A 13,354-nucleotide genomic window follows, 5' to 3' on the forward strand; every position below is an offset into this window, starting at 1 on the left:
CAGGGTCCCCTCTAATTCACCTACCCCCGGCTGGGCCTCTTCCCACTGCAGGTTCCAGCCTGTCGGCAAGCTGACTGGCCACATCGGCCCTGTGATGTGCCTGACGGTCACCCAGACGGCCAGCCAGCACGACCTCGTGGTGACTGGCTCCAAGGACCACTACGTTAAGGTACCTCAGCTATGAGGCCTGGGTCGGGGCTGGTCTTCCACTCTCCCCAGTCTTTGCCCTCTGTTGCCTTGGGAGTACCCATGAAAAATTGTAAGACTTCTGGAGATGTCTGCTGAAGAAATCATCCCAAAGAAGGCAAGAATTTATGTGCAGAAAGTTATAAATTGCAGCATTATTTTGTAACTGGTGAAAAATTCATAATAACTTAAATGTTGAAAGGTAGAATAACAATCAAATTATGGCAAATCCACTAAATGGGATGCACTGCAGCTATTAAAATGATAAATAGCAAACCAAATGTGAAGTATACAAACACTAATTTGTTTGCTCTCTGATTATGCCGTTGAAAACTGTCTATACACAGTCAGAAACTGAAAGGAAGCAGGCCAGGCGTGGTGGCTGACGTCTGTAATCCTAGCACTTTGGGAGGCTGAGGTGGGAGGATCGCTTGAGGTCAGGAGTTTGAGACCAGCCTGGCCAACATGGTGAAACTCTGTCTCTACTAAAAATACAAAACATTAACCAGGCATGGTGTCGGGCGCCTGTAGTCCCAGCTTCTTGGGAGGTTGAGGCAGGAGAATCGCTTGAACCCGGGAGGCAGAGGTTGCAGTGAGCCGAGTTTGTACCACTGCACTCCAGCCTGGGCAACAGAGTGAGACTCAGTCTCCAACAAAAAAGAAACTGGAAGGAAGTAGTGTTTTCAGGGGTGGTGGGATTATGGTGAATATTTAGTAAAAATCAAAAGAATTCTAGAGGGAGGCTCACACCCTAAACCCGCCTTTCTCCTTAGCAGCTGCCTGTTGAGCTGTGGGGTCTCGGCGTGATGAGCTGATTCACCCCTGCATTACTTGAGTTGGTCTCCTTCCACCCCTGCCCCAGTATCCACGGGAAGGGTCAAGACCTGAACCTTCCGTGTTCCCAGTCTCTTGGAAGGAGCAGCCCCACCTCCAGGAACCCTCACCTGCTGGGTATCTCCTCTCCCCAGAGGGCAGTGGCTGTCACCCTAGCCGGACTCCTGGGTCTTCAGGCCTCTGGGTCCACAGTGCTGTAGGCCCTGCCTTCCCTCCTCCCACAGATGTTCGAGCTGGGCGAGTGTGTGACGGGCACCATCGGCCCCACTCACAACTTCGAGCCCCCGCACTACGATGGCATCGAGTGTCTCGCCATCCAGGGAGACATCCTGTTCAGTGGCTCCCGAGATAACGGCATCAAGAAGTGGGACCTAGACCAGCAGGAGCTCATCCAGGTGGGGTCAGGAGGAAAGGGAGAGGGTAGACTCGGGTGGGGTGCTTTCCATAGCCCACGCAGGGCCTTGGAGACCCTGGGGCCTGGACTCGCGGGCCCCAGGCCATATGGTTTTCACAGCTCCCCAAGCCCTCCTGTTCTCCCTCTTCCTCCTCTGTCTCCATCCTCCCTTCTTCCCTACCCGCAGCCTCTCCTGATGCCACATCTCCCTCTTAGGCAACCTGCTCTCAGCAAAGCCTTTGCTCTCAGCTCTTGGGTTTGCATGTGAAGCTCAGTTACCCAGTTCCTTTCCTGGGAGCATTTGTGTTTTAGCCTGACTCATGTGAGGGCTGATGGGTTCTCTGCCAGGGCAGGATCTTAGGCTTGAACCTGGGAAGAAGAGCAGAGGGACCCATCTCTGGTCCCCTAAAGCCCACAGCACAGGCCAACCCAGCATGGCTCCTGGAACCAGTGTCACCTGCCCGTGTGGCAGGTCTAGAGGCCAGGGGAGCCTGGAAGTAGCTCCACTGCTAGCAAGAGGGGCCCTGGGGCAGGTTGTCTCCCTCATCACCTCCCCCAGCCCTCACCAGCCCTGATCCTCTCACAGCAAATCCCCAATGCGCACAAGGACTGGGTGTGCGCCCTGGCCTTCATCCCGGGCCGCCCCATGCTGCTCAGCGCCTGCCGTGCGGGCGTCATCAAGGTCTGGAACGTGGACAACTTCACACCCATCGGTGAGATCAAGGGCCACGACAGTCCCATCAATGCCATCTGCACCAATGCCAAGCATATCTTCACAGCCTCCAGGTGGGTGCTGGTCAGAGAGGTCTGCCTCTGCTCCCTCATCTCCTGGTATGGGCAGGGGAGGCTGGGAGGCTCAGGGCCCTGCAGTTGTCCCCGCAGGCTCGGTTCACAGAGCAGATTCCATGGTGGCCTCCTTTGCATACCTAGCCCGTGCCAGCCTTCAGTGAGTGCCCACCATGTGCTGGGCACTGTGCTAGGCAGGGGAGGAGGAAGGTACTGGGCCCTGGGCCAAGCCTTGCCCGCTTGTCTCCATGCCCTTCCTACCCTCCCCTGCCCTGGCTGTCTTCCCCCGTGCAGGTATCTCTCAGAGCACAGAGCAGCCCTGCCAGCCCCAGACCACGCCTCTTACACCCCACCCACCCGCTCTGGCCCCCTGTGTGGGGAGCAGCCAGGCCCTCTGTCCCATGGGGTGCGACTCAGATGGCTTTCTTTCTTGTTCCGACTTTGTCCCTTCTCTCCCCTCCCCTTCCCATCTCCTCCCACCTCTCCTCTCTGTCCTCGCCTCTCTCCCCCCACAGTGACTGCCGGGTAAAGTTGTGGAATTACGTCCCTGGACTCACCCCCTGCCTTCCTCGACGAGTCCTGGCCATAAAGGGCCGCGCCACCACCCTGCCCTGACCCTCCCCATCTCTCCCTGTCTCCTCTTTCATTCTTCCCCTCTTTCCTTTTCCCTCTCTTTCCCCACTTCGATCTGAGCTGCTTCTTAACGGTATGAGATTATTTTACTCCTTCTTCTTCCTCTCCCTTCCTGTCCTGCCTGACCCAGAGAGGTGCCCTGCCTGTCCCTCCTGTGCCCACTGTCCTTTTCCGAGCATGAACAGTGGGACAGGCCCCAGGAGATGGGTGCCAGGGAGCAGAAGGGGGAGCCTTCAGGCCTGGACAAAACGAAACACCCAAAAAAAAAAGGAAAACCTATGACAAAGCTCCCCCAGGGGCCTCTGAGTGCACAGGCCTCTCCATCTGCCCAGCACCCCACCACCTGCAGTCCACCTCCCCTGTAAGCCGTGCTTGCCTCCCAGCCCCAACCACATTTGGGGAGTTTGGGGAATCCAGTTCATCCTCTACTTTTGGGGGCAGCCAGCCAAGCCCACTGCAAGAGCTGACCGGCGCCCCTCCACTTTGTCCTCCACCCCAGTGACCTGACGGTGAAGTTCTGGAGTGTCCGGCGGTTACCCCACAGCGGCCCACCCTAGGAGTGAGGTCAGAGGGATGCCCCCGGACCCTCGACCCCAGCAGCCTGGACAGCATGGAAGGGAAGCTGTGACCCGGCTGATGGGGCCAGCTGCTCTGGGGACAGAGGGCGTGGCCGCCTCTCCTGCCCTCCTCCCTTTCCCTTAGCCTTCCCACAGGACACTGTTCCCTCATCCCTCCCCTGCCTCTCAGGAGCCTCTGGGTGAGAGAGAGGCTGGGGAGGAAATTAAGCTGTGAAGCCAAAGGGCATTATCCCTTCTTGTTCCCCTCCCGGCAGTCCTGGCCACATTGTCTCCTGCTGAACCGACTCTGCCCCTTTCTCAGGCCTTTGGCCCAGCGGTGGGGCCCTGTGGGGAGGTGCAGCAGCCTGGCCCCATCCCACCCTTCTGAGGAGCTGGCCTCCCCTCTTCTCCCAGCCCAGCCTCTAGAGCCACTGCACCTGCCTCTGAGCCCAAAAAGATAGTCCTCAGGTAGCTAAGGAAACCAGGTGTGGGCGGCTGGGCCTTGCAGCTAACCCTTAAACCCTCTGGCCACCCGCAGATAGCCCCAACTGGCCCCAACAGTTCCCTGGGGTCCCTTTCGGATGGGGCCAAGGTGGAGCTGCTAGAAAGATTCCTTTGGGGAGATGGTCAGAAATACTTCAGTTATTTATTATTTTGTTATTTTTATTTTTTGCTGTTGCCTCCTGGAAACGGACTTGAAGTTTCTTCCCCTATATTCTTTCCCTCAGCTCTTGGGGGCCAGAAATCCCAAAGGGAGTCTGCTGCCCCGGCCCTCCAGGGCCGCCTCTTCTGTTTGCTTTGTGGAGGAGGGAACTGCTCCTTCGACTCTGCAGCTCGGGCCTGTCCCCGACACAGCCCCCAGGGAGCCTTCTAGCTACCCCTGGCCTCTAGGCCGCCTGACGCTCAGTGCCTTCCTCCGTTCCGGGGCCTGGCACCTGTGCCGGGCAGCCTTACACCAGCCATGCCCGCGGCACCACATGTGTCTTCTCACTCGCGAGGTCTCGTGCCCAGCGCCCCCGGGAAGGCGGGGGCGCTCACCCCACAGCCCAGGCCCCGGGGTTCTGCCCCAGAGTCCTGCGTGGGCCACGTAGGAAGCAGCGTGGGGGCTGTGTCTGCTGGGAGGCGGCTTGGATGGGGAGGATGGCCCGGCACCCTGGCCCCCGCTCCACCCCAGCCCTTCAGTCCCCCACTGGGCCGGGGAGTCTCTCCAGCTTCTCTCTCTCTGGTTATTCAGGAGACACATTTTCGGCCTTAAAACTGTCATGGAGCGCAGGCCTTCCCTTGCAGAAAGTTATCAAGGAAGAGGGAGTTGGCAGTTTCTCTGCCCCGGGGCTGGGGACGCCGAGCTCCGGGGAAATTGTTAAGTCAGTGTTCTGGCGCCCCCTGTTGGGGGAACTCTGGAATTACAGGAATGGGCCTTGTGGGGGGACTGAGCTCCATCCCTCTCCCCCGCCCCACCCCCACCCAAAGTTACCCACCCTGTTTTTCCGTTGCTTTGCTGGTCTTGTGCTTCCCGGCTTCTGTCTGGGAGCCAAGAGCCAGCCCCACCTCCCTTCAGAGGATGCAGTGACTTTTGGACTTTCCAGAGGTGGTTCTGTGTTTCTGCCCTTGGCTCCTCTCCGTCTTGGGCCGGGGCACTTGGAGCCCTCTCCATGTGGTGCCCAGTGTTGGGGGGAGGCAGGCCCCAGTGGAGGCTGAGTGAGGCCTGGTCCCTTCCCCGTGCCCTCCTCGGAGCTGCCACAGAGGCTAAGATGGCTGTCCTGCTGGTGCTGGCCCTGCTGGATGTGGTATTGAAGTCTGGGGCAGCTGATAGCAGGAAGGAGAACCCCTCGGATGCTGGTCTCCTGGGACCTGAACAGTCTGTCTGCAATGACTGGAAATCCTTTTCCTCTGGCCACCCCGGGGGTGCTGGGCAACCCCCTTAGCTCTGAGATGTGGCCACAAATCTCTTCCCACTCCTCTCCGTCCCTCCCCACCTGAACAGAAAGTTTTGACCTTGCAACCTGTAAGAAAGAATCCGTCCGCGTGACTGTTTACAAGCGATAGAAACACGTAAGACTCTGTCCCCTGAGCTCCCACCCCCAGGCCGGGGATGCCCCACCTGGGGTGACTGCACTGTAGCTGCAAGGCATGTTCTTGCACAAAGTGTGATCTTACAGCCCTGCGAGAGGTGCTCATCATCATTGCCCATTTTCTGCTGTTTCCGATGGGTCAGCTACCTCACTGCGGGGCCAGCTCTGCTGTCCTGGCAAGTGTCATTGACTCTCTAAACTTGAAGTCCTTCAGGAGCCCTGAGCCCAGCATCCCTGAGACACCCCGAATTGTGCTCCATGAGAGTTGGAGTCTCTGCCCACTCTTTCAGGGATGTCCAAGGTCCATGTTAGGGGGCAGGCCCCCAGCTCCACTCACTGCACAAGCACCCTAAATGTTGGAAGCACAAAATGGTTGTGATTTGAGCACAATGGCAGGGTCTCGCAGGCAGACTTGACAGACCCAGGCCCGGGAGGTTCCTCCCACGTTGGCTCTGTCCAAAGTGAGACTGGGGGTGCCTGTGTCTGGGACAGGGGGCTGCCCTTGCTCAGACCAGGCCTTGGCCCATGGCTTGTCCTAATTCTGGGACTCGTCATCTTACTTCTTGCCCTTCTGTGCCCATCTTAAGACTGGAGGCTGAGCCTTGTCAGGCCCAGCCACATCTTTATGCTATGGGACCAGGAGTAAGCGCTCTCTAAACCCCACACCCCAAATCTCTAAACGTCTGAGTTCAGGCTGAGTCCTAGCCCTAGTGAGACTGAAGAGCTTGAACTGATTCCCTGTCTCCTGGGTCAAGCCCCGCTTTGTGCTTTCGAAGCTTATGAGCGGGTTCCCTGGATAGAAGGAGTCTTCCATCCCCACTGCCCTTGGGCCTCTTCAGCATAGTCCTGTGCCAGGGCCCTGTCCTCACTATCAGTCAGTTCAGTATTTGCTTTCATGTGAGTGACGGACTCCTCTGAAGCAGCTGGAACTCTCAAAGGCAGCGCATGGAGTTGCCTTGCAAGATTTCCAAGGAAGGAGGAAAGAGTAACAGGCGGAGGCTGACACACCCAAGCCTTTGAGGTGGGCAGAGTGCCACCTTCAGCCCCTTGGGAAGGGACAGCGGTGGATCTGGGAGTGGCCTCACCCCGGATTCAGCCTAGGAATCTCTTTCCCCCTCAGCTGTCCAGCCCTGCTGCCTGTCTGGGGATGTGTGGCCTGGGCAGAGGGCAGTTTAAAGCACAAAACCATATGGGGAAAACAAGAGGTCGCGGGGACTTTCTCATATGCCTGATGTGGTGGAGGGAGACACCGGCAGGCGGCTGCAGTGACGTTAGGGAACATAACACTTCTTTGCCCTGCTAGCTCTCAGCTCTGGGGGGCATCCCCCAATGTGGTCTGGGCTGGGAGCAGGCATATCCCCTGGTTGTTGCCTGTGCCTGGTCTGTTCACCATCGTGTTTGTGTGGGCAGAGCCTGCCCTGCAGGAGCAGTGACTTTCTTCCCGCTGTGTGTCCGGGACCTGTGGTATGTGTCCCTTTGCCATCCCAAACAGGCAACTGCTTGCTGCTCTCCTCGCTTGGCATAGCCTCCTGGTCAGCGGCCAATGCCCCACAGGCCTTCCTGGGCCTGGCCCTCCTCTCCTGACTCCCAGATCCTTCCCTGCCCACTTATGTGCAAGGACAGATTTTGCAGGGAAAGTTCTTGTTTCTTCTTTGATATCTTTGTTCTGTCCCCTGCCCCATCCCCAGCACTCATGATCTTGAAGTCCCCATCACACCCTAGTTCAGTCCTGTGAACCATGTCCTGAGGGCCTTGCAGGGAAGTAGGAGATAGAAACTCCTCCACAAAGAGCCGAGGATCAGAGAAGACCCCTGAGATGAATCAGGGCCCCGCCCTGCCCACCGACTCTCTTCTATCAATCATGCCCTGCCCAGGTTGCAGGCTTCATTAGGCTCCTGCTGTCCTCTGCGATGTGACTAGCACAAGGTGTATATATGTTTTGTACCTCTGCCGATGGCTGTACATAGTGTATGAAAGTTATTTAAGCCTCATGTTGTACATTTCTGTTCCTAGATTGGATGTGTGTGTTCTAAGAAGTTGTCATAAATAAAACCTGAATGACCAATGTCTGTGCAGGTGTCCCCTGCCCCCTTCCGGGGGGCTGCTGACTTTTGGCTGGGGCCTTTGGAGAGGGAGTTGGTGGTGGTGGTGGGTGGGTGGGTGAATGGGTGCAGCAGGCCTCTGGGGCTGGGCCCAGCCTGATGAGAATTTCCTGAGCTGTGAGTTTGGGGCTTCACCAGTTAGAAAGCAGAGAGCTTTGAGAGCATCACATTCTCCTCCAGACTCCATATGTTGTCTCCGGAGGCAGGTGCAGTTGCTGGAAGAGTGGGCAGCAGCATTTGTGGACCACCTGCTATATCCTAGGCACTGTTCAGAGCATTTTTCATTGTGTCTTCACTGCCCTGTGTGACAGGTGACATTCTCATGAAATGAGAAAGGTCTCAGGATGGATGTGACTTTCCCAGGATCATAGCTAGTAAGGACAGAGCCAGGATCTGCATCTAGACCTCCCCAACCACAGCAGCCTTTGCCTTTTGCTAATGTAACATGTACCTCTCTAGGGCCTGGACTACACTGTGCTTGGTGCATGCCAAACGCATCTCGGTCCCTTACCACTTGTGGAAAGAAGGCAAGACTATAAAAAGATCATACAAGAAAAGAGCTCTACAGAGGTCTTTTCTTTTCTTTTCTTTTCTTTTCAATAGAGATGGGATCTCACTATGTTGCCCAGGCTGGTCTCGAATTCCTGGGCTTAAGCCTTACCTCTCATCTCAGTCTCCAAAAGTGCTGGGATTACAAGCGTGAGTCACCGTGCCTCACCATGATTTTTTTCCTAGATCAGTGCTTTTCAGTCTTTAAGAACCCATATTCCCTTTTGATAACCATGAATTGTTTCACCAACTCCTGGAGATTCCGGCCCATCCCCTGGGCAGAGGGGCCCCTTGGGGAGAATCCACATCTTCATCACCAGCTACAACTGATTAAAAAGCTTAAGTTCCTGATATTTGTATCACGAATATAATAGGGTTTCTCTTTGCTTTGTTTCCCAAATATAAAACCAAATTGCTTCCTCAGCCTGCGCAGGTCCCCTGCTGCTTGTCCAGACTTATGGCTGTGACAGGTGCTCTGGCCAGGGAATTTCTGGAGTCTGTAGGAGGCAGAAGTCACCGTGGGTGGGAGGGCGAAGACTTCCTGAGGAAGGTTTCCTCTAGAGAGGCTTCTGGTCCTCAGACAGAAAGGCCTTGGCGAGTGAGAGAGGGACCCTGAGCCATGGAGGGAGACACAAGTGGGCAGAGTTGCCCTGACTCGCCAGCCCTGCTGGCAGGCACAGAGCCTCCTGCCCCAGGAGCAGGGTGGCTTCTTGCGGACAGTTGTTTTTGGCTGGCTGACCTGGCATCACCCATGCCACTCCCCACCCCACCCTTGCTCCCCACAGGTCCATATTTTGCATAGGATCCTGCCTGACAGTGGGACAGGAGCCCACTGTGAACTGCAGGAAGTGACACCTGGGCATGGCCAGCTGCAGGCTGGGGAGGGTGTTTGGGCAAGACCCAGAGACCGGCCACTGGGGAACTGGTCACGGGCCAGACCTGGAGTGGACTCCAGCCATCTGGTTCCTCCTTGCCACTGCGCTCCTCCCTGCACCCTCCAGAAAGTTTGCAGCACAAGGTAATTTTTCCAAACGTAGTTCACCCTGTCTCTCGAGGATGCCAAGGCTCCTGCAGGGTGTGGTGGGGGACAGGAACACTGGGTTAAGAGACTCTTTTATTCTTTTAATGTGGGGTGTTGTTTTGTTTCCAGATTACATGAATAATATCTGCTTACTTTAGAAAATTTGGAAAGCAAGAGTGTCAAGAAAAATCCCGTTTAGGATATAAGCTATGGGGCAGCTTTCCCAGGCACAAGGGAATGGCACCTCTCAGAATTTGGTAACAGCCATTCAATTGTCAGAACTAGGTGGCATCTTAAAGGTGTCTTTTCCTCAGCCTCTGAAGTTGAGTTTTAAAAACAAAGATAATGTTTTCCAACTCTCTGTTTATAAATTTACATTCTACAGAATTGAGGCCCAGAGAAGCCAACAGAGTTGGCCAAAATCATCCTGGGACAGAGATGGCCCTAGAATCCATTACTTTCCATGCATTCATTACCTTGTATTCATTATTCTATGCTTGACCAAAGTGAGGGGGTGACTTGTGGGGGTGTCAGAACAGTCTTTGAAGTGGGTCTCAACCCAATGCATTTGACCAGTTAATAGGTTTTTAGTAAGATCTATCTTTTATCATTGCTTGCAACAAAGCAAAACTGCCCTGGCAGAGGCAGGGCACTTCAGGGCAAGTATCCAGGCCTGAGTGTTGACGCTTGGGGTGTGGTTTGGGCTGTGCCAAGGGCCAGCCATGGTGGTGTTTCTATAGAGCAGCGCTGTCCCTGGCTCTGTGGTACCCAAACTCTCTGATCTTCTGGGATGCTTTTCACTAACAATCCTTTAATAAATCACTTTCCTTCTTAAGCCAACTGGAGTGGACTCTGTTGCTTACAACTGCCTTATAAAACACCTCATATGTGCCAACATTACTTCCCCCTCGTCTCATAGTTGAAGTTGGTTCAAAAGAAATGGCTGGCTCTGGCCTCAGACCCATGGCTGAATGGGAGAAGGGAACAGAGGGGCAGAGCAGGGAGAGGTCAGCCCAACCCAGATGTGCATAGGCGAGAAGGCGGCTTACAAGTGGCTCTACCCCAGAAGGCCAAGAATTGACTGGAAAGACAACATAATAGCTATTTTCACAAAGGTGCATACTTTTTCCTTTTATCACAAAGATTCTGCAGGGATACACCTCCATTTCTAGTGCAGGACCCAGGAATCTGGCCTCATTGTCACAGGGTCTAATGGCCAGGCCTACATCTGAGACTCAAGGATGCAGGCTCAGAAGTAGTGCCTTTGGGGCCTCCTCCTGCAGAAGCAGGAGGTTGGGGGCTTGGCCAGTAGCAGCTTCTTCTTGGCTTCCAGGATATGGAAAGTCTGCGTGGTGAGGCAGCTGACCGTGGGGTCGGAGTCTCTCTGCATGTGCTGTACGGCTGAAACACAGAGAAAGGCTAGTGGGCTGGGCAGGAGGCCCTAGGCCCTGTGGTGCAGAGATGTACCGGGCAACGGGGTCGGGACTGGTGGGTTTTAAACTATGAGCAAGAGTTTCTTCTAGGAGTCCACAATGCTCCATTACAAGCAAGACCACATAGCTGCTGTGAGCACAGGGAGATGCGAGGCCCACCTGCTCCTCACCCTACAGCCATTACCAACCCACTCACTCCTCTCTACTGCCCCTCCCTGGCCCTGCGTCCTCTCTTTCCCATAGAATAGCTGTGTGTGAAGTTCTCTGACTTCAAAGAGAGCTGCAGCCAAGGACTGAACCACACATGGGAGCCCAAAGCTGTCTCTCCTACAAGAAACCCAAGGGACCCTCCTGGCTGATGAATGGGCTCCGTGGTGGTGAGGGTGTGAGTGAACATGGGGCAGGAGGGCTCTGACCAGCACCTCAAAACCTAAGCACCTTGGGGATGAGCCTGCCTCTTCACACGTCTGGATGATCATTTTTGTGAGGCCATCCGCCCCACTTTTCCTAACTTCTGAGCATTCCCCACCAACACCAGTGCCACTAAAAGATGCAAGGAGGGGGTGACTGGGCTGCCACTCACCTGTGTATGCCTCCTCAATTTCATCGATCTCTTCCAAGTCTAGGGTTTGGATAATCTGGCCTACAGGGGCGCACAAAAGCACCTCAGAGGCCCCACAAGGAATCAGTGGGGCCCTGGCTGCAAGTACTCTTGGCCCCCTTCCCACTCACTATTCCCTCCTTTTCCCTGTCTTTCCCTCCCTTGGCCACCAGCCTCAGGTTTGGACTTTTCCCATAAAGTCAAACTTGTGTCCCTTGCTTCTCTGAAGGATTCTAAGCAAATAGGGCTGGGTGAAGGAGTGGATCCTCCTCTGCCCTGAAGAGCTCTTCCCTGGGGTGATCTGAGGCAGTCCCCCACCTACCTCTGAAATTCCCCCACTGAGCAGCTCCCAGGCCCCAGATGCCCCACCCTTTTTCTCTCTGCTGGCTCGTCTCCTAGGACTTGACACATTCTGCTGTAGGAAGATTACCACCAACCCGACCAGGAGCTTCCTGCAGGGGAGGGAGCAGGTAGGCACACGTAGGCACTCCCACCTCCACTCCCACCCCCCAACATAATTCCCATAGGTTCTGTATGTCCTCATGTCCTGGGTGCCCAGTCTGTTTAAGGGACCCTACAACAAGGACACAGTGGCTCCAACAAGACGAAAGGCCATACCTGCAAACCACACAGCTGCCCAGCGGATGGGAACCTGTGGGCTCTTGAAGAGAGCCACACACTGCTTCAGAAACCAGAGGGCTTCGTTTGTCTCCTGCTCCAGCTGTAAGAAAAGGTGTCTGATTATGGCAGGGACCCTCAGACAGTTTTGAGATTACACTGGAGCCATCCCCTGAGGGCAAAAATCTGTCAAAACCATCTCCTTCTCCATCCCCTCCTACCCCAGCTCCTGAAGTCTTCTTTCTTTCATGAAGCCTTCCTGGATTGACCATGCCACAGAGATATACTCCCTGGCCTTGACCCAGTTTGAGCATGAAACTCATAGAGGTTGGCCCCACTGTTTGACTCATACATTTTTTTCTCCTACTCCCAACAATAGAGTGAACCCTATTGCTTAAATCCTGTTTATTTCTATCTTAGTTTAAATCTTCACTCTCAAGGTCATATGCTTTAGGTTGCAAAAGATCATGCCTACAGCATTCTGTTTACGCAGAGCCTTAGTCACATGAACACAAAGATGGGAACAATAAACACTGAGAATTCCAAAAAAGAGGAGGGAGGGAATGGGGCAAGAGTTGAAAAACTACCTATAGCCTATGTTCACTCCTTGGGGATGGGAACATTAGAAGCACAAACCTCAGCATCACACAATATACCAATGTAACAAACCAGCACCCACACCCCCGAATCTAAAATTCTTAAAATAGGCCAGGTGCAGTGGCTCACACCTGTAATCCCAGCATTTTTGGAGGGCCAAGGCAGGCAGATCGCCTGAACTCAGGAGTTTAACACCAGCCTGGGCAACATGGTGAAACCCATGTCTACTACAATACAAAAAATTAGCCAGGTGTGGTGGCGCGCACCTGTAGACCCAGCTACTCAGGAGGCTGAGGAAGGAGAATCACTTGAACCCAGGAGGCGGAGGTTGCAGTGAGCCGAGATCGCACCACTGCACTCCAGCCTGGGCGACAGAGCCAGACTGTCTCCAATAAATAAATAAATAAATAAATAAATAAATAAAATATTTAAAATAAATAAATAAAAATAACAGAGCCTAGCAATGCTGCATGTAATTACGTGTTTTCATACCTTCCATCGCCTGCCTAGGAATGCAGCCCCTTCTGCATTCATCAGACTTCCATCCTTGAAGGTTCAAAGGATGATGTGTCTGTCCTTCCCTTTGCAACAACCACTAACCCAAACCCCGTCCCCTGCACCTCCTTCCTAGCTCCGATCCTAACTCTCCTCTTTCACCCTGCAGTCTAAGTTCTTAAAACAGAAGGCTACATCCATGGTTTTTCCCAACTTCTTTTGACAGGATCTTTTCTCCAAAAAGAAATCTTAACTGGAAACCCAATATCCCAAACTAACAGAAGGGGTGGTTGGGCGGGTGTGGTGGCCCACGCCTGTAATCCCAGCACTTTGGAAAGCCAAGGCAGGAGGATCACTTGAGCTCAGGAGTTGGAGACCAGCCTGGGCAACATGGCAAGACCCTGTCTCTACAAAAAAAAGGAGAAGGAGAAAGAGAAGGAGAAGTGCGGCTGCTGGGGTTGAAGGAGGTGGGGAGG

General features: G+C 54.4%; 2 protein-coding genes across 12 annotated transcripts in view; one reads left to right on the forward strand and one right to left on the reverse strand.

Moving 5' to 3' along the window:
• KIF21B (kinesin family member 21B) overlaps positions 1-8,179 on the forward strand; it is a 54,723-nt gene extending 46,544 nt beyond the window's left edge. For 2 of the 6 annotated variants that reach the window (XM_054462791.1, XM_054462798.1), the window contains 4 exons: positions 52-169; positions 1,245-1,415; positions 2,001-2,200; positions 2,716-8,179. In XM_054462791.1, the coding sequence (XP_054318766.1) occupies positions 52-169; positions 1,245-1,415; positions 2,001-2,200; positions 2,716-2,815 (589 nt within the window). In that variant the 3' untranslated portion in view covers positions 2,816-8,179. Of the gene's footprint in view, positions 1-51; positions 170-959; positions 1,127-1,244; positions 1,416-2,000; positions 2,201-2,715 lie in introns of those variants that run through there. The other 4 variants (XM_054462806.1, XM_054462818.1, XM_063647249.1 and 1 more) reach the window with 3 other exon arrangements.
• Positions 8,180-10,174: 1,995 nt separating this feature from the next.
• The window catches only part of LOC129019706 (uncharacterized), a 46,085-nt gene continuing 42,905 nt past the window's right edge, over positions 10,175-13,354 (reverse strand). For 4 of the 6 annotated variants that reach the window (XM_063647251.1, XM_054462854.2, XM_054462834.2 and 1 more), the window contains 3 exons: positions 11,787-11,889; positions 11,151-11,210; positions 10,175-10,535 (listed from right to left, as the gene is read on the reverse strand). In XM_063647251.1, coding sequence (XP_063503321.1) covers positions 10,384-10,535; positions 11,151-11,210; positions 11,787-11,889 — 315 coding nt within the window. In that variant the 3' untranslated portion in view covers positions 10,175-10,383. Of the gene's footprint in view, positions 10,536-11,150; positions 11,211-11,490; positions 11,621-11,786; positions 11,890-13,354 lie in introns of all 6 variants that reach the window. The other 2 variants (XR_008495713.2, XM_054462844.2) reach the window with 2 other exon arrangements.

Source organism: Pongo pygmaeus, chromosome 1, assembly GCF_028885625.2.
Source record: "Pongo pygmaeus isolate AG05252 chromosome 1, NHGRI_mPonPyg2-v2.0_pri, whole genome shotgun sequence".
In the NCBI taxonomy this organism is placed as follows: Eukaryota; Metazoa; Chordata; class Mammalia; order Primates; family Hominidae; genus Pongo; species Pongo pygmaeus.